This window comes from Crotalus tigris, unplaced genomic scaffold (genome assembly GCF_016545835.1).
Source record: "Crotalus tigris isolate CLP2741 ecotype Arizona unplaced genomic scaffold, ASM1654583v1 scf7180000018103.2265978, whole genome shotgun sequence".
In the NCBI taxonomy this organism is placed as follows: domain Eukaryota; kingdom Metazoa; phylum Chordata; class Lepidosauria; order Squamata; family Viperidae; genus Crotalus; species Crotalus tigris.
This window is the reverse complement of record NW_024096824.1, coordinates 1,002,320-1,022,753: the sequence shown is the minus strand read 5'-3', so window position 1 is coordinate 1,022,753 and position 20,434 is coordinate 1,002,320. Positions and strand designations below refer to the sequence as shown.

The 20,434-nt window shown below is 37.3% G+C and overlaps 1 protein-coding gene across 4 annotated transcripts in view; it reads right to left on the bottom strand.

The window, feature by feature from the left end:
• Positions 1-20,434, bottom strand: part of NIPBL (NIPBL cohesin loading factor) — a 197,330-nt gene that overhangs the window by 14,427 nt on the left and 162,469 nt on the right. For all 4 annotated transcript variants that reach the window (XM_039347918.1, XM_039347920.1, XM_039347919.1 and 1 more), the window contains 14 exons: positions 17,841-18,055; positions 17,639-17,741; positions 15,448-15,546; positions 15,128-15,274; positions 14,644-14,778; positions 14,331-14,429; positions 12,181-12,234; positions 8,906-9,014; positions 6,916-7,052; positions 6,012-6,152; positions 5,543-5,636; positions 5,272-5,426; positions 5,027-5,117; positions 2,469-2,642 (listed from right to left, as the gene is read on the bottom strand). In XM_039347918.1, coding sequence (XP_039203852.1) covers positions 2,469-2,642; positions 5,027-5,117; positions 5,272-5,426; positions 5,543-5,636; positions 6,012-6,152; positions 6,916-7,052; positions 8,906-9,014; positions 12,181-12,234; positions 14,331-14,429; positions 14,644-14,778; positions 15,128-15,274; positions 15,448-15,546; positions 17,639-17,741; positions 17,841-18,055 — 1,753 coding nt within the window. The remainder of the gene's footprint in view (positions 1-2,468; positions 2,643-5,026; positions 5,118-5,271; positions 5,427-5,542; positions 5,637-6,011; positions 6,153-6,915; positions 7,053-8,905; positions 9,015-12,180; positions 12,235-14,330; positions 14,430-14,643; positions 14,779-15,127; positions 15,275-15,447; positions 15,547-17,638; positions 17,742-17,840; positions 18,056-20,434) is intronic.

Below are 20,434 nucleotides of genomic sequence, written 5' to 3'. Positions count from 1 at the left end.
AGCCGCAGGTGCCGACCTGTGGTCTAGCCTCTTCTTAAAAATCTCCAGTGATGGAGCACCCACAATTTCTGGAGGCAATTCTCTCTCTCTCTCTCTCTCTCTCTCTCTCTCTCTCTCTCTCTCTCTCTCTCTCTCTCTCTCTCTGTGTGTGTGTGTGTGTGTGTACATGTCCACGCGCATGTACACACACACCAAACCAGAACTAGGAATATTGCCAGTCAGCATGTTGTTATGCCAATCATGATTGGAGCTCTCTGAGTGATATCTAAATGACATCCTTGCTATCTAGAAATATTGAATTTATCCGACCAGCATACACTGATTTTATTTTTAAAAATTCCTGCTTGGTACTGCCTATATTTTTAGATGCTACCTTAATAATTCTTAGGTTGTTGGTTAGGACTTGAATTATTAAGTTTCCACCAGTTAAACTGTGAATCTAACCACACTTAATAATACTAATAAAATATGCTGCAAGAAGATTGCACAGACTGACTGCAAACAACGGCATGACAAAGTAGAAACAACTGTGCATTGGAATTGAGAAGAAAATGGGGATAATTGAGGTGGCAATACCAGGGGATGGCAGAATAAAAGATAAATAATTGGAGAAGATTACAAAGTATCAAGATCTGAAAATCAAAATTGGAAGATTAATGCAAAATCTGGCCACGGGGGTGCTAGTGGCTATAGGCACACTGGGTGCCAGAGTGGTAAATCTTGGAATGCATTTAAAAAATCTGTGCATGACAAAATTTCCATCAATCAATTGCAAAAGGCCTTCTCTACCTGTTGAGACTACTTTCTCAAAAATCTTACCTAAAAAGAGGTTGGAGCTAGCACTAGTCAAATAACACCAAATGTTTTTTAAGAACAAACATATCCAAGAGAGGACTTGTCTATTTATACCAGTAAAAATAAAAATCAGGATTACAGAGAGGCAGGTATAACCCACATCAGGTAGCTGGTGCCCCAACTATCATCAAAAACAAGCAGTTATAACATGTATCTGAACATAAATAGTGAAACTATAAGAATTCCCCCATTTTTTTTAATTTAGCAGAGAAAGTCATTTTCTGAACCTCTAGAACAAGAATTAAGAAAAGTATAAGGATTGACTGTAAAATAGCAACTAACTCAGACATAATTTGAAAACAGTGAACAGAAAACAAGGAAAACAGTGATCAATCTAAAATTTAGCCTTCAGAAATAAATCTAAGGATCAATTAAAATGAGCAAAGCAAGTGATAAAGAGTATGAACTGCAAGTCCCAGTCCTTTGGTTGCAAAGTCTTGGAATAAGTTAAAGAAATAATAATCACAATCAAAACTGAGGTCTTTGGTATAGTGCTAAGTTCAGTTTAATTTAGGATTCTGGCAAAGAGTTTCGGGGAAGAGCTAAAGAGTCACCTTGTAAGGGATGAATGGATGGATGGGTGGGTGGGTGGGTGGGTGGGTGGATGGGAAGAGATGCTTAATGGTTTGCAGGAACTGCCAGATATGTTTAATTTCAAAACCAAAAATCAGATACAGAACCTAGAATTCTAAACAGAACAGAGCTGGAATTCTAAAGTGGACAGGTATGTAACTGACAAGGAGGCACAAGATTTTCTACTCATTCATTAGAATCAACCAACATAATAATGAGCTTTGTTTAGATCAGATCTGTCCAACTCGTAACCCATGAGCTGCATGCTGCTCTGGATAGGTAGTAATGTGGTCCCACATTATTGTGTGATTTATATACATTAACTATATTATATATTTTATATGCGGCCCGAGACAATTCCTCTTCACTCGATGCGGCCAAGGCAGGCCAAAAGGCTGCACACCCAATGTTTAGAGAGCTATAATTGAAACAAATTCAAATAACTCACTTGTATTATGTGCTCATGAAGATTAGAACTGTTCCCTTGGGCGTGAAATCAATTGTCAATTCTACCAAATGTCCTTTCCTAAATCACAAAACCTATTGTCTGTTGAAAATTATATACTTGCATAGCCAGAGTCCTTGTGGAAAGTATATTGGAAAAATAAAAACTGATAATTTGAAAATAGGAAATTGAGAAAGGAAAAAAAGGAATATAATAAATGATAACATATGCTCCAGCAGTCTTCAGTGATGAGAAATATGAAGAATGTTCTCTATAATATCGCTGCAGCAAATTTTAGAAAGGAGCTATCAGGAAGAGTAGCAGTCCTCCCAGTCTGAGCACACACACTAGGAGGGAAGAGTGGGCTTCTGCCAAACTTTCTTAATCTTGGAATACTGTGATTAAAGCTCAACATAGGTGAAATATCTAGATGAATGGCCAACAAAAAGATCATTAACATTACATTTTACCTGTTTCGCTTTTCATTTGAGAAAGACATATGAACACTGAATTGTGGTATTTAATATTAGCTTGATACTACATATCAATTACATTTAAATTTTATTTATTGAATGCAATTGTATTTATCACTCACATTCTCTATCTGCTTGCTGCATACGTGTATCTTCCTCTTGGAGGTATGTCTGGAGATTTTTCAACACCTGGATTTTTAAATTTACTGAGCAGTTTTTATCAGAGAGAATATTATTATACAATGTCTTCACCTCTTGTTCAAACATTAGACTTGGGTGTTGTATGAAGGCGAATCCTGAGAAAAATAAGAAAATGCAACTTAATTAATATAATAATAATAATAATAAAAAAGTTGGAAGGGACCTTGGAGGTCATCAAGTCCAACTCCATGTTCAGGCAGGAACCCTACACCATTTCAGACAAATGGCTGTCCCGTCTCTTCTTAAAAACTTCCAGTGTTGGAGCATTCACCGCTTCTGGAGGCAGGTTGTTCCATTGGTTAATTGTGCTAACTGTCAGGAAGTTTCTCCTTAGTTCTAAGTTGCTTCTCTCCTTGATCATTTTCACCCGTTGCTTCTTGTCCTGCCTTCAGGCGCTTTGGAGAATAGTTTGACTCCCTCTTCTTTGTGGCAGCCCCTGAGATATTGGAACACTGCTATCATGTCCCCCCTCGTCCTTCTCTTCGTTAAATCTTGTTACCGAGTTGAATTTTTAACTTTATGTATAACTTTCTACCACAGGAAACATTGTTTCACTTTTATTGTCTCCTTACTTATACAATCATTTCAATATTATCCTGCTTCAAAAAAACTCAACTTTGTTCATAAGGTAACAGAATTAAGAATGTCAAACTATGTACACATAAACATAAGTTACAAGTACAGCCCAGATTCATTGTTATTATAAATACCCACTGGAGTATTGTAGCATTAAAGGTTTTGCAAAAGGGCAAGTAAATTGAGCGCTTCCTATCCTTATGACCAAAATATTCTATAATCAGGTAGATGACACCAAGAAAGAATGCTGCCAGGGCCTAAGTCTTCTTGCTTCATATGGAATTAAGATCCATAACAAAATTTTGGGGAGTGGACACACTTTGTAGATTATGCTAGTAAGAAGAGATAATGTCATAGGTTCATGGGTGCTAAGCTTTATAGTGCTTTAAAATAAAAACCAGTGTATTCAATTGGACCTGTATGCTTTCCAGTAGAAAATGCAGCAACTTTGGCATAAGAACAATGTTATTCAACACATTTCTGTTATCAGTCAGGCTACTGCATTTTGAAACACCTGTGGTTTCCAAGTGGCATTCAAGGGCATCCTCATGTTAAGTGGATAGAACTTGTCTAAGTTTGGGGTGGTGGTGGTTTGAATCACTGTTGCAAAGATATCCTTAATCCAAAGAACTTCTCAAACAATGCAGCAGCTGAAACTCTTCTGGCCACAGCTTTCATATGCTGAGCAGGTCCAGGACAACCATCAAGACACAGACCTGATTTTAAGTTGAGTGTAATCCAATTTAGTCACTGAGATCAAGCTGATTTGATCACAACTACTATGTATGCATGGATATAATCCTCCTTTGATCCATCCAGTCCTCATGCCTGCAGAAACTGGATGAGAACCTCCACAGCATCCCTAACGTATAATTGAGTATCATCAAGATATTGATACTTCAACCCAAACAGAATAAACTTTCCAAGTAGTTTCGTGTAGATTTTGAACAGTATAGGAAAATACTGTAAACACCACATTGGAGAAGCCAGGAGCACACCAAACAGAACTTTCTACTTCAGAAGGAGTTGAAGCACCATAAAACAATGTTTTCAGCTCTTAATTCTCAGACAGTCTAGAATAATACAATGGTTAATAATATAAAATGCCTTTGAGAGATCCAATGAAATTAGGTGACAGTGCCTTCCCTCCAACCAACAAACTTCATTGACTGGTGCATATACTATGACCAACTACTGAAAAAAACAGGCAGCGCAAGGATCTGGCTCATAAGTGGCACAGCTCCTGTTATGGAGAACTCTGCACCTTGATCTCTGGAAAAACAATCAAAAATGTTATGCAAAACTCTGCCCAGTTGATGTATAATTTGAAGAAATGTGAACAATTTTATCTTTGACAAATCCCACAAAAATGTCACATTAGCTAATGGTTAGATCTTCTTCCACCTCTCTATCAAAAAGATATGGGTAACACACGCTCATGATGAATAAATGTGGTCTTATTGAATACAGAATTGACAGTAACCAACAACACTGAGATCACCTAGACATAGAAGAAAAGCAGGGCCAGAAGTGAAGACTAGCATAAGTGCAGGCCACCTTTTTCTTGTAAAGATTGTTCCAGTACTTCCTGCTATACCTGCAACTGCCCACAATTGTTCATTTACATTTTATAGTTATTGCAAACTGTACAAATAAAAATTATGTTTTAAAATATAAGTTGGATCAAAGGCACACAATTAGATATACAAAAATAGATGCTAACAAATTTGCATCATCTTTCCTTTTCTGAATATAGCTCACTTGCTACAGACCATTACTATAATCCAAACTATATTAATAAATTATCTTGGAATGTTTTATTGAAAAAGTAGTCATTCTGTAATGATCACAAGCAGCTACTAATATACATAATAAATATTTCAAATCTGATGTAAAATCTTACCTAAACCAATGATGGCTTTTGTTTGTACCTCCTCATCTGAATGCTTGGTAAAATACATTAACAATTCAAGTACTTTATCTTTTATGTTAACCTGTTTAAAGAGGAAAAGAGTACAATAATTAAAAAGTAAATCAGGGAATGTTTCATTCCCATTTAACATTTTTTATTAATATCGAAAAAGAGAAAAAAATTGGTTGTAGTGGAGATTTCCATCCATCCAAATATATTTTTAAATATCGTATTACCTTGCTGTTGCCTTTAAAATCTTCTTGATCAAAATCAAAATGCCGGCATAGTGCTCCAACAGTAAAAAGGGATCTTAGGAGTGCTGGTTTATTTGCTGTAAGCACAGTGCTATTTGGATCTTCTTGATGTTGACTTTTTAGTTTTGAAAGTGCACCTAAATAATAAAACCTATTTTATAATGCTGTTTTCATAAACATTGAATAATATTCAAGTACTTTATCTTTTATGTTAATAAAAATATTCATAAAAAATTCCGAATATTTAACTCACCATAGTATCTATTAAAACAAGCCCATACAAATTTAAAATTCTGTGTGACTTTGTTAACAACCGCTCCAAGACAGCTAACACAGTGCTGCACTACCTAGAAACAAAGCAAAAATGTTTACTGCTGAGTAATGGAGAAATCAATGTTCTGCTCTTATTTTATAGATTTATTTAGACTTCAAGGCTATCATATAAATGGTATATTATTTGTTTTAAATTATTTCTAGCTTCTTTAAACAAGTAAAGTTTTTTTTACTTATAAACAAAAATAAACAAATATTATTTAAGTAAAATATTTTACTTAAACAATATTCAAATAGTCTATGAATAGTAAAAATAAAAAGTGCATTAACTAACCATATTTTATATCCATAAAATCAACATAATTTCTGCAATTTCAATGTTCCCTTTCAAATACAGCATTTTCCACTGCAGTAAAAAAGATGACTTTTAAGGAGAAATTAAACCTTACTGTCATGCCATATTTGATTATGAGCTTCATGAGATCTTCTTCTATCGTAGCAAGGAAAGTTTCACTTGGATGTTCCATCAGTGGCACTACCAATTCTAAGATCTTTGCAACATTGCAAATCACCATGAAGTCATTTTGATTCTATAGAAAATATTGTATTCAATTAATTATGTCTACTGTGATTCTTTACTATATCAAGTCCAACATTAAAATAAAGCATGCATGCTACTGGATGATACGGTACCATGGAATAGCAACTGAGCAGTCACAACTTGTGTTCATGAACCAGTACCTTTTTAAGTGTGCAGCTCTCATTACTCAAGTGTTACGTGAGAAAATCTGAGAGGGCTGACTGGATTGTTTCTATCCTACTTTTGAATCATTTAAATGATGAAAAGTGAGATAGAAATGTTAAAATGAAGTAAATATTGTCCTTATGAAAATTAAAAACACAAAAAACACTAGAGCCACAAAGTTGGAAATGCACATTTAAGTCCAACCCCTGGTCAGTGCAAGAATTCAAATGAAAGCAGTCCCAGAAAAAAGCCATATAGTTTCTGTTTTCTCCAATTTCCACATTTCCAAACCCACCACTCTCTGGATAATCAATTCCATTATCAAATTGTTCTTGTTGTCTAAAAATACTTCAAAAGAAGTCAATTAACAAGCAAATTTAAAACCTAAAACAATAGATGTAACAAATTTGAAAAGAAAGTTTCTCCCACATTAAACCACAGCAACAGGCATGATAAAAATTAAATAATAGTAAGGACAACCCTAGAAGTGGACTACTAAATAGTTAGTCTCAAAATCCATTTTACTGGCTTCTACCCACATTTTAATCTTAACTTCAGCTAAAACAGAAAATATAAAGAGAAGCAATCTGAAATGTGTGAATACTTACACTGCATTTAGTTGTAAGATATGGTTGCATGGTCATAGCATGTTTGACCATTAACTGAGGCCTGATTTTGCTGAATAAAAATAAAGTGGTTATGCAAGCTACCAAGCGACTTGAATTCACACCCTTGTTGTCAGAATCTGGAAAAGAAATATCATTATTTACGTAAGCCCACACAAGTACCTACCTATCAATCAGTCATTAATCTAAATGGCCACCTGAAACAAGTCTTTCAAGTGAAAATATTTATAGTGGCCTGATTATGTATAGCATCACATTGTGCTGCAAAAATAAAAAACAAAATGGTTCCTGACTGGGAAAGTACTGGGTACCGACATAGTTCCTTTATCATTTCATGAGCTTAATAAGTGCTTAGTTTATGATAAGATAGCCTAAACAGAAATACCGTTGACTGGGTCAAAGCCTAATTTCAATGTTAAAGCTAGCATTATCATAAATTTCAGACATTTTTCAGTCTTAAGATTAATATTGTCATCAGGACAATATTTTAAATAAATAAATAAATAACATACCAATAGAAAACACTATATTCAAAGAAACAATATTATTTTCCAATATAAATTAAACAAATAGTGCAGATTTAAATAACTATAAAGTCTCAGTTTAATTGTGGCCCTTTGCATTATAATAATAGGAGCTCATCTGGACAGACCTCACTTTCTCATATTCCTCTTCAGTATGACCCCCAAGGAATCAAAAAGATAACTGATGTTTCACATAACAATTCCTTTTAACTTTGTATGCAGAAGTATCTAAAGTGACTGAACTCCTACTTTCTTGGATGAATGCAAATCATATGATCTAGTTTGTTTTAATACTATATACTATTCTTGAAAGCTTTCCAGTTGTGTACTATAGCTAAGAGCCTGAGGCAGAAACATCAAGAAAATAATTAAAGAATAAAACAAAACCTGGATAAGATTTGGCCTTCCTTTGCAGCGCAATTCTGAAAAATTATGCAATTCTAGTTTGTCCATCCATAAAGGGTAGCCATTCCAAGTTAATAGGACTGTTGTCTTAAGATACTGTCACACATTACACCAGAAAAAGTAATATTTCATTTTCTAAAATGGGAGGATATATTAATATAATGTATGAAAGTACCATGAAGTAGGGATGCTAAAATGAAAAACACACTAGGAAACCTAAATGTGTCAGTAAGAGAGGTGTCCAAATAGGCTTAGAGTAAGAATGAATAGTGTAAATGTAACCATTATTCTCCACTCCTGCTTTTCACACTCATCCAAAGTCCTTTAGGTCAGGGGTCTCCAACCTATGGGCTGCAGCCCAGTATGGGGCTGAAGACGGCCCCGGGAATGGCTGGTGAGTGTGCACACATTCGCACTAACACCACCGTGCGACCACTAGCGGCCCATTTGCGCATGGATGCTAGTGGCCTGTTTGCACATGCGCATGGGCATCAGCACAGCCACCACGGGTGCACACCACCCGCTTGAGCATGCATGTGGGTGCTAGCTCCCCCTGCCATGCATTTCCCTGCTCCTCCCTTTCCCTCTGGGCTGCCAACCCGGAAAGGTTGGGGAGCTCTGCTTTAGGCTGTATCAAATTAAACTCCAATAAGTAACTTCTTATCTTCTCAGATGACACACATAATGTTTCATTAACTATCAATTTCCAAGTATGAAACTACTGCTTTGAGTATTACTGCTATTTAACATTTTGAACTCTTGGTATTAGCTGCAATGGCAGATTATAGACGCAAGCAATAAACACCATAAAACATAAATTTTAACCTGTAAATTCTGAAGTGAAAATTATTTTCAGCTACGTTCTTCTCTGTAGGAAGAATTCTTTTCCATTTATCAAGCACAATTTCCCTTCAAACAGAAATAATTCATACAGATAATTCCATCTGCAATTTCCACAATGGTGAACACAAAAAGCTTGGTTTGAACTGGAGAATTGCTTCCAACAAGCTATTTTTAATAGTATATGGTTATAGATGTTTTACCTGCCAAAGATTCTTCATATTTTAGAATATGTTCAACCAAATTGTCCACAAGTTGAGTACAGGCTTTCTTGACAGGCTTGTATGAAGCATCCTCTTCTGATTTTAGCAACTATAAAATAAACAAAATATAGTATTTTGTAAAGGAAAATGAAAGACAATCTAATTGGATATAACAAATATAAAACACTAATTTGTAGTAATATGGACAACAGATTACTCCAAAATACATTTTAAGGAAGACTAATTTAAAGTGTTAATTTAAATTAACTTTTATTAGAAACTTAAACAGTCAATAAATATTTATCAAATAGTACATGCTATTCTAAAAAATGTAAAATAACTCACTTTGCTTGTTATTCATGTGTACAGTGGGGCAAAAAAGTATGTAGTCAGCCACCAATTGTGCAAGTTCTCCCACTTAAAAAGATGAGAGAGGCCTGTAATTGTCATCATAGGTAGACCTCAACTATGAGAGACAAAATGAGAAAACAAATCCAAACAATCACATTGTCTGATTTGGAAAGAATTTATTTGCAAATTATGGTGGAAAATAAGTATTTGGTCAATATCAAAAGTTCATCTCAATACTTTGTTATATATCCTTTGTTGGCAATGACAGAGGTCAAACATTTTCTGTAAGTCTTCACAAGGTTGGCACACACTGTTGCTGGTATGTTGGCCCATTCCTCCATGCAGATCTCCTCTAGAGCAGTGATGTTTTGGGGCTGTCGCTGGGCAACATGGACTGTCAACTCTCTCCAAAGGTTTTCTATGGGGTTGAGATCTGGAGACTGGCTAGGCCACTCCAGGACCCTGAAATGCTTCTTACGAAGCCACTCCTTCGTTGCCTGGGCGGTGTGTTTGGGATCATTGTCATGCTGAAAGATCCAGCCACGTTTCATCTTTAATGCCCTTGCTGATGGAAGGAGGTTTGCACTCAAAATCTCACAATACATGGCCCCATTCATTCTTTCCTTTACACGGATCAGTTGTCCTGGTCCCTTTGCAGAGAAACAGCCCCAAAGCATGATGTTGCCACCCCCATGTTTCACAGTAGGTATGGTGTTCTTTGGATGCAACTCAGCATTCTCTCTCCTCCAAACACGACGAGTTGTGTTTCTACCAAACAGTTCTACTTTGGTTTCATCTGACCATAGGACATTCTCCCAATCCTCTTCTGGATCATCCAAATGCTCTCTAGCAAACTTCAGACGGGCCCGGACATGTACTGGCTTAAGCAGGGGGACACGTCTGGCACTGCAGGATCTGAGTCCCTGGCGGCGTAGTGTGTTACTGATGGTTGCCTTTGTTACGTTGGTCCCAGCTCTCTGCAGGTCATTCACTAGGTCCCCCGTGTGGTTCTGAGATTTTTGCTTACCGTTCTTGTGATCATGTTGACCCCAAGGGGTGAGATCTTGCGTGGAGCCCCAGATCGAGGAAGATTATCAGTGGTCTTGTATGTCTTCCATTTTCTAATTATTGCTCCCACAGTTGATTTCTTCACACCAAGCTGCTTGCCTATTGCAGATTCAGTCTTCCCAGCCTGGTGCAGGTCTACAATTTTGTTTCTGGTGTTCTTCAACAGCTCTTTGGTCTTCACCATAGTGGAGTTTGGAGTGTGACTGTTTGAGGTTGTGGACATGTGTCTTTTATATTGATAACAAGTTCAAACAGGTGTCATTAATACAGGTAATGAGTGGAGGACAGAGGAGCCTCTTAAAGAAGAAGTTACAGGTCTGTGAGAGCCAGAAATCTTGCTTGTTTGTAGGTGACCACATACTTATTTTCCACCATAATTTGCAAATAAATTCTTTCCAAATCAGACAATGTGATTGTCTGGATTTGCTTTCTCAGTTTGTCTCTCATAGTTTAGGTCTACCTATGATGACAATTACAGGCCTCTCTCATCTTTTTAAGTGGGAGAACTTGCACAATTGGTGGCTGACTAAATACTTTTTTGCCCCACTGTATGTTCATTTACTGCTTATTGTAAACCTGGGCTATACAAGCATTAAAGCTGTTATAATGATTTATAACTGAACTAGGATACATTCCTTAATAAATATGTAAAGAAAACTAAACTAGGCAAAGTAGCCTTTAAGAATTAAGAATAATATTTAAAAAGTATTAATAGGTAAGCAATGTGAAGAAGATATACAGCAATGAAGTACGGCAATGTAATTCAGTTTTGAAATAAGATTATCATAGTGTCTTGAGCAGGGCTTTTCAACCAGTGGTACGGGTACCACCTGTGGTACATTGGCATCTGGCAGGTGGTACGCGACCATCCTAGAAAAGTGGTAGCGAGGGAGGGGAATGAACTAAACCAGCGCAGCACCGCACAAACCTGAGCAAGAGATGGCTGGAGCTGCAGGGCTGTGAGGGCTCAGTGGAAGCGGCAGGATCAGCGCCAGGCTCCAGCTGGAGCTCAGCACTGATCCTGGCACTTCTGCTGAGCCCAGAAGAAGCGCCGATCCGCTGGAATGTTGCAGCATCTCCAGGGTCTTGTGATTTACATTCAGATGCTTGGCAATTGATTCATATTTATGACGGTCACAGTGTCCCAGGGTCATGTAAAGTGACCAAAACCTGCGGCAACCACCCAGCAGACGGGGGGGAATAAAAACCAAAAAAAAACCCCACCCCCGCTGCCAATCCTCAACAGAAATGCTCACAACAATGAAAACCTCGGACAGGAGGAAGAGCGCCATCGGGCAGGCAGGCAGGTGTCTTGCTCGGCTGTGGCTTGGGGGGCACTTTTTTCAGTGCCATTGTAACTTCGAACAGTCACTAAGCGAACTGTTGTAAGTCGAGGACCACCTGTACTTCATCACTTCCCCCTTTTTTTTTTGATCATCAAGTTTTTGATACCTTGCTAGGCGACTGGTGGTACTCTGATGTTGCCATATCCTAAAAGTGGTACAATGGGTGAAAAGGTTGAAAAGCTCTGGTCTTGAGTAAGGGATTAAAGCATGTCAATAGCTTTCCAGTTTAGACCCAATATTCCCAAATACATTGGGAGAGAGATTCTTTTCATTTCTTTTTTCTGGTTTTCCTATAAACCAGCAAGGAAATTATTCTTTTTACTGACAATGGGACCTCCTGAATTCTTATTATTCTGCTAATTGACCTTTAAACTTTGTATTTCTTAATTTGAATATCCTTTTCCTATTTGCTGTGTTATTGAAAAGCTGCATCAATTCTGCTTGAAAAAAAATTAGAATAAAAGGTATTTGAATGAAATCAAGGTCCAGAATATCCAAATCATTACGTACATTCTGAAGAAGCTGTTCAAACCAATCATATCCTGTATCTTTACAAGCTGCAACCTATGAAAAAGTGTAAAATTTATTTGTGAATAAATTTAATATTTAATTGTTACTTTCTGAGTTCATATATTAATACACAAGAAATCTACATCCATTTTTCAGAAAGCTGTTCATAGTCTATCAAAATTACCAAATTAGGGGAGAGATAGAGTTTAGCTTAGAAACCTGTTATTTTGAACATAAAATGCTGAATACACAGGACAAATTATTTTCCACCATAAGCTTAGTCTATGCACATATCAATACTATTTTCATAACACTACGTTGGCTGACATTTAACAGATTAAATCTCTATTGAAGAATTTGCATATCTTCAACTTTCATACAAAAAGTCATTTGTTTATTCCTAGTAAACAAGGAGTCCAAATAAAATGGATTGTTTTCAAGAATCCTTAAATTAGGATCTTAGCTGAACTTGGTAGCATTATATAATGAAATTATATAATTTTTTTCTCCCATGTCATACTATTCCAATTTTTCTCACTAATTTTTAAAAATAGAAAAACTATGCTACAAGTTTTATAAACACAGACCTATTGGGAAACTTAGGTTCTAATCTACATCATATTAATCTTGCCAATAAAAACAAACACCTTTAAAATATGTTGATAAATGCCTGAAAGCAGAAGAAAGTCATTAGCCACAAATATTGGCTACACATATTGTGCTAAATCATGGTCCAACTATAATTTGTTAGACAACACAACATATAACATAAAGTTTTACACCATGGTTTACAGACATAATGCCTGGGGTCAGACACTATCCAAAGACAAAATCCAACAAAGTACAGTGTAAAACAGTAGTACATAATGTATAGTTCACCAGATGTTGGCAGACTGTCCTTTTTATCATACTTTGCCCTTTTTCAGATAATTAGAGCTGATGAGAGACACAATTCAATGAAGTCTCTACCCTTCTTTTATCAAAGAGCCATATGGCAATATAACAATTTTTCAGAACCCAACCATAAAAATAAAATATTTCTTCTACAGGTAGCCCTTGCCTTATAATCATTCATTCAGCAACCATTTGAAGTTATGACAGCACTGAATTAATAGTGAATATGGCTGGTCCTTGGAGTTCCAGCTAACTCAACACTCCAGCAGTCATGTGCTTGTGAACTTGGAATTTGACAATCCATTCACATGACCAGTTGACAAGTGCCCCATGATCACCATTTGCAATCTTTCCTGCCAGCTTCCCCAGAAAGTCAATGGGGAAGCCAAAAGGGAAGGTTACAAATTGCTGAGGCAAATCTCCCTCACACACACACCCTCCCCCAACCCCTCTATACTCATACTGCACTGGCCACTTGTACACTCATATGCAGCTTCCCTGATCCTTACTATGCTTCCCTCATACCCTCCCCGACTCACATCCTCATGTACATTTTCTGACCTGTTAGACATTTCTCGTGCACCCCCTCATATCCTCAATGATCTGTGTGGAGCTTTTCTCATATAGCCTTGCTGACCCTCCCTCACATACTCCAACACCCCAGCATACACTGCACCTCTGGTATACCCCCCCACCTCCATGGTGATTCTTGCACTCCCCCTCCTCTCCCTGACCCATATTGTGCCCCTTCCATCCCCTAACCCTCTCCAACCTGTAACATGCCTCTAGTATATCCCCTAGCAACTTCCCCAACCCAACTCAGAACCTTTCTTTACCAAACCTGTCACACATCCTCCCTGTCCCCCTCCTGCACTCCTTCACTCCTCTTTGACCTAATAGCAGCCATTTACATGCCTGTGGGTCTGGGACTTGTAAATTCCTGCTGGCTTCCTCAGTGACTTTGGTTGTGGGAAGCCCGCAGGAAGTTACCTCATCTAACAACTGTGGGTTTCAGTTAACAATGACAATTGGACTATAGGAATTTCTGTAGCTAAGCAATGCTGTTACACTTTACATTTGCATTGTGTCCATCCAATTGCTGTTGAAACTTACGGACTACCTGTATTGCATTTGTTTGACTAACACCAATGAAGAACACTTAGCTTTAAAAGGGTGAAAAAGAAATACTAGGAAAATGTACTTGTGAACACAGTTAGACATAGAGTTTACTGCAAATGAAATAGTCCCATTCATACCACATCTGTGATGTTCAGGATTTTTCTGGTCATAGCTTCTTTGTCATTATGTGGGGTTGGAGTGAACCATAATTTCTGGAATGTCTCATTTACCAATTTCTGTAAACAAAAATATATCTATTAAGAAAATTAACTTGCTAAACCTTAAAGAGAAGTATAAATTTCAATAAGTAGCATTATTACCACTACTAGCCATGCTAGAGCAACATTTCTCACAACAGCTAAGCTTGATTTAATGTGAATGTAGAAGTCAAGAAAAAGTAAAATCTAAGCAAGCTATAACAGAAGCAATACATGCTGCATTTTCATATACCTTAATGCCTTCTTCATCATTAACTCTGCGAATCATTTTCACACACATTTCTGTAATTTTGGGAAAGGTTGGTTGTTCAATGCAGATATCTCTAAGAATCTTTATTACTCTTTTTCTGACACTGATACCAGTATCCTAAGGGACGGAAAAGAAGACTTTAGAATAGAATAGAGCTGGAAGGGACCTTGGAGGTCTTCTAGTTCAGCCCTCTGCTCAACATACATATATTTTCTATAATTTACAATACTGCATACTATTAACTAAAAAGAAAATAAAAAACATATAAAAACTTTAATAGCAACTAATATGAGTTGATACATTATGGTTATATGGTGCATTTTTAAAAAAAAAGTTTCTGCAAATGACAACGTTCTCCTAATCTACCATAATAAAATCCAAAAGGCTTGGATTAACAAAAACTGTAACTATGTTTCAAATTTCAGTCTATACATGCTTATATATAAAAATGTAAAACTATTCATACCAGTATTCGCTCAATCAGCATGTCATAATACTGTTCGGCAAGCTGTGGTCGACAAAGCACAAACCGACCCAATAACTCCACAGCTGCTTCTCGTACACTCGTGGAATTATCCATTAACCGTCCATGAACACCACGTTGCATATCCAACTATAAACAACAAGCAAAATTAAAAGGCACATAAACAAAACCAGAAGAGCTACTAGAAAGAATAAATACAAATGTATGGTTAGAGATTCTCTCTCTCTCTCTCTCTCTCTCTCTCTCTCTCTCTCTCTCTCTCTCTCTCTCTCTCTCTCTCTCACTCACTCACTTTTTCTTACCCTGGCTAGAATGCTGGGGTCTACAGCAACAACTTCAGACAAACACTTCATGGCTTTTGTTCGAACCGCTATTGCATTTTCACCAAGCACACGCAGAATCTATTTTCAAAAAAAGGCATTTGTTAAGCACTGCTTATTAATTTCTGAAAACAAAACTGGAGTGGAAGCATGCTAGGATTAAAGCAAAATGAAAAGCAGCTATTTAGCTATCTGTCATAATCTTGCAAAGAGAATATTCTATGCATTATAACAATATCTGACATCAATACCTGGCAAAATCCTTGAAGGGCTAATCAAGGAATGGACTTGTGAGCTCTTAGTTTCTAACCGATTATTACCAGAAGCCAGCATTGATTTGTTCAAAATAGGTGCCAGACAAATCCTACTGTTTTCTTGTAGAGGGCTGGCATTCCTTTGACATTGTGACTAGATTAGTAGACAAAGTAAATACTGTGTTCTTAAACTTCAGTAAAGCATTTGATAAGTTAGACCATAGACTCCTTGAAAAATGTGAGATGGATGATCCCACTATCAGATAGCTTCGCTTTTGACTGAACCATAGCCAACACATGATCCTTAATGGGTCTATGTCCACATAGAGGGAGGAATGCAGTGGAATATCACAGCATTCGATATAGAGCCGAGTACTCTTTATTATCTTCATAAATATATCAGTTAAGGAAATAGAAAGGCTGTTCATAAAATCTACAAAAGATACAAAGTCTGAGTGAGAGGACTGCTAACACCCTAGAAGAGAGGCTCAAGATTCAAATTTTCCCTCTTCTCTATTTATCAACTACATGAAGCTGTTGGGCAAGATCATCCACTGACATGGTATAAGTATCATCAATGTAAGGATGATGCATATTATGCTCCTCCATCCCAGCCAGAGATACTTCAAGATTTCCCCCCCTCCCCCCCCAGCATCTGGAGGCTGCAGGAGTCCGGATGGGGAAGAACAGATTTAGACTTAACTCTGCTAAGATTGTATGCTGTGAGTCTTAGCAACTCCCCATCCCCTCCATGTGATGACCCTCCAGCATTAAATCTAGATGTGGGTATCATTCCCCCAGACAGAAAAGATATACAGTTTAAGAGTTGGCAGAAAACCATCTGATCTGCCAAGTGCACATTCTTAAATTGTCCAGGTCCAATTCAAGGGTATGTTTACCACTTATGAAATCCTACATAGTACAGGATTATTTACAGGACTACCGAGCTTTAATTAACCCTGCCTGTCCCATAAGATCTAATAGGGTTGACATACTTTTGAATTTTTTCTATGAAGCAATACCACATGATGGGATATAGGAAGCATGTCTTCTTTGTTATGGGACCTGCCCTATGGAACAGCATATTCTCAGGATGCAACAGGTTGTAATCCTGAGGGCCTTTCACTAGACTTTGAAAATATGATTTTTACTCTGGACATTGGAGAAAGTTGCTAAATTCTCAAAGCAGGGGTCCTCAAACCATGGTCTCTTGCCCAGTGCCAAGTTGGGGCCAGTTTGGAACTGGGCTGCACAAGCGACGGGCAAGTGTGCAAAGCTGCATTTGTGCAAGCAATACATGTAAAGGCCAAATCATCCCCCCTCCTGCCACCAGTCCACAGAGCCAGAAAGGTTGGGGACCGCTGTTCTAAAGGTTAACAGAATTATTATGGTTAACTGTATTATATTTTTCCCTTTTGATTCACTTATTTTTGTTCATTTGTTCTTAATTCAATGTCCAAAATCTTAATTAAGCTTGGCAGGTGTATAAACTGATTAAACAGAGAGTCCAGATTGGAAAAAATGTTGGTTGTCTATGTCTGATAATTCATTCCCCAAGAAATATGCACAATCACTTTGTTAAATTAGGATTATATTTATGATAGCACTATAATAATAGCGAACAAGATACAGCTCACATCCCTAATAATAAATGCAAATCAATAAAGGTGAAGTTCATGAAAGGTGTTATCCTTCCTTATCCTTCTAGGACAATGATTCAATTTAATTATCACATGTATAGAATGAATTATATTTTAGGAAGGTATAAAAGGCATGCAGGATAAATAAAAATTAAAAAAGAATCATGGAAATATGTGGTGTTATCATAGCCTATTAAATACCTATGCTCAGCAATGAACAAATCTTGCATAAGTGCTTGAAATCAGGAAACAATCTGCATTTCAATCTGCACAATTTACCTGTGTCAAATAAATATCGAAGCTCTGGGCAAACGGCCTCATAGAGGCCAAATAGCGAACAACCAAGCAAGCATCTTCATAGTCCACAGTGTCAGAATTTATCCTGTAACCAATTGCAGATAATTAAAAATACATCAACACAAGTAAGCCAAATAGAGCCTTAAAATAAACTTGTTTTTACCGAACAGTCCAGAAAACTCACTTTAATGTACTAAACTGAGATGGCGCTGTTTTAATGATATTTCGAAGGAATTTTTTGCGACTTTCTGCTCGGTGCATAATTTGTCCTGTTGTCTCAACCTCTTTTGAATGGTGAGTTCCTTCAGATGAATCTTCATCCTTCTGAGATTTCATTGCTTTCTCAGTCTCCATAGTGGTATCCCGAAACCACTGAGCTATATAAAATTTCCGAGAAAACTGGTATAATAGGACCATGAATGGGAACAAAGAGAAATGTCAGAGGCTGTTCAATTAAAAAAGGTTTTCAGTATTATTTCTTGTTCCACCATTTTTAGATTAAATGTATGTTTATGCATATATAGATAGATATAGTTATAGCTATAGTTATATAGATATACATTTAATTTATGTAAGCCACCTTGAATATTATGGGAAAAGAAAACTGGGCTATGAATTTCTCTAATAATTAATTACTATTTTAAAAATATCATATAATTCAAGAGAGCTACTACCAGTTAATGCAGATACAGGTAATCCTCATCTAATGACCTCAGAGTTACTTATTACCCAGTTCTGTAGTTCCAACAGCAGCGTACACACCCCAATTATATGATTGCATTTTGAGTGCTTGGCAACCAGTTTGCATTTATGGCCGTTTGCAACATCCCCCAATCTTCTGACCACAATTTTCAGCAGTTTTTGTCAGTTTCAAGCAATTACTTCTGGTTTCTGGTAAAAAAAATGCCCATTGAAGAAAATGGGTTTTCTTAATGATTGCAGTGTTTGCTTAACAACCACAGCAAAAAAAAAAAAAAAAAAACATGTAAAATCAGACACAGTCGTGTGTTGATCTGCTTAATGAGCACCACATTACGATTACAATTCCAGGTTCAATTACAGTCCTTAAGTCAAAGACTACCTGTACCTACATCCAGATATTTTAAGCCACCTTCAATCAGCCCCAGCCAGCATAGCAACTGGTGAGGAAAGATGGAATTTGCCTTAATCTGAAAAAATCTAAACTGGGAAAATCAGCTGTAAACAATACTGCATGAAATGGACTAGTGGCACACTGGAAATAAGGCAAATTCCTATAGTCACTGAACTGGAACCTTCTACAAGAAAAGCAGCATTATGTATTATATAGGTAGTTCTTGATTTTTGACCAGTCTTGGAATTGGTGTTTTATGACCTATAAAGCACTTCCAGGCACTATAAAACATTGTGCTGCCCAAATGGTCACACAAATACATTTCATGCGCACTTACCAGTTGCCAAGTGCTCCATGAAGATCTGAGCTCCATTTCTGCAGCCCAGCTGAGGCATTCTCTTCCACATCAGGAAGAGTGCTGGAAAGCTAGTGAATGCCAACGTAGAAAGGTTTCTAGCCTTCAGAATGATATTGTCTAGCTTTCTAACCCTAGGAAGACTAGAAAACTAGTGAATAGTATCTTTCTTAAGGCTAAAAGGATTTCTAACCCTTTAGAATGACCACATTCAGTAGCTTTTCTAGCTTTCCTAGGCTAGGAAAGATAGCAAATATGTTCTCATGAGGAGTCCCTGGTGTTCTCTGAGCTTGCTTGTTTTTTTGCAGACGTTTCATTACCCAAACTAGGTAACATCATCAGTGCTAGTCCTCATCAATTGATAGTTTTCATGATTGTTTGGGAGGCTCTTTCTCCAAATCACACTATTCGAAGAAGGAGCCTTCCAATAATCATGAGAATGGGACTCACTTGCAGGATGGCACAAGGCAGCCTCAGTAGGAAGGCCATGCCTCACATTGGCTAGACTGCGACTGCAGAAAAAGGCAAAGGTAAGTGAAACCAGGCATGATGGAGTGATGAGAGGGCCTAGGCCACTCTGGTGTTGTGAGACAGGGAGAGGGCCCTTTCTTTGGCACTCCAGGACATTGAGAGCATCCTGTCATATTGCATTACAGTCTGGTTTGGAAGCATCACTACTTCAGACAGGAAAGCAATGAAGAGAGTGATGAGGATGGCAGAAAAGATTATTGCCAGTTCCCTCCCTTCCATCCAGGACATAGCATATAAGCATTGCTTGAGCAGGGTCTGCAGGATTGTTTGGGATACTACACACCCTCTTCACGACCTGTTTTCCTTGTTCTGGGAGGTGGTTTCGTGGTATCCGAAGCAGAACATCCAGATTCAGTCACAGTTTTGTTCCATATAGTACTAACCTTTTGAACCCTCAAGCTTTCTCCTTCTGCTATGTATTCAAGATGGACAGTGATTAATATTTATATGTATTTACAGTGGGGCAAAAAAGTATTTAGTCAGCCACCAATTGTGCAAGTTCTCCCACTTAAAAAGATGAGAGAGGCCTGTAATTGTCATTATAGGTAGACCTCAACTATGAGAGACAAAATGAGAAAACAAATCCAGACAATCACATTGTCTGATTTGGAAAGAATTTATTTGCAAATTATGGTGGAAAATAAGTATTTGGTCAATATCAAAAGTTCATCTCAATACTTTGTTATATATCCTTTGTTGGCAATGACAGAGGTCAAACGTTTTCTGTAAGTCTTCACAAGGTTGGCACACACTGTTGCTGGTATGTTGGCCCATTCCTCCATGCAGATCTCCTCTAGAG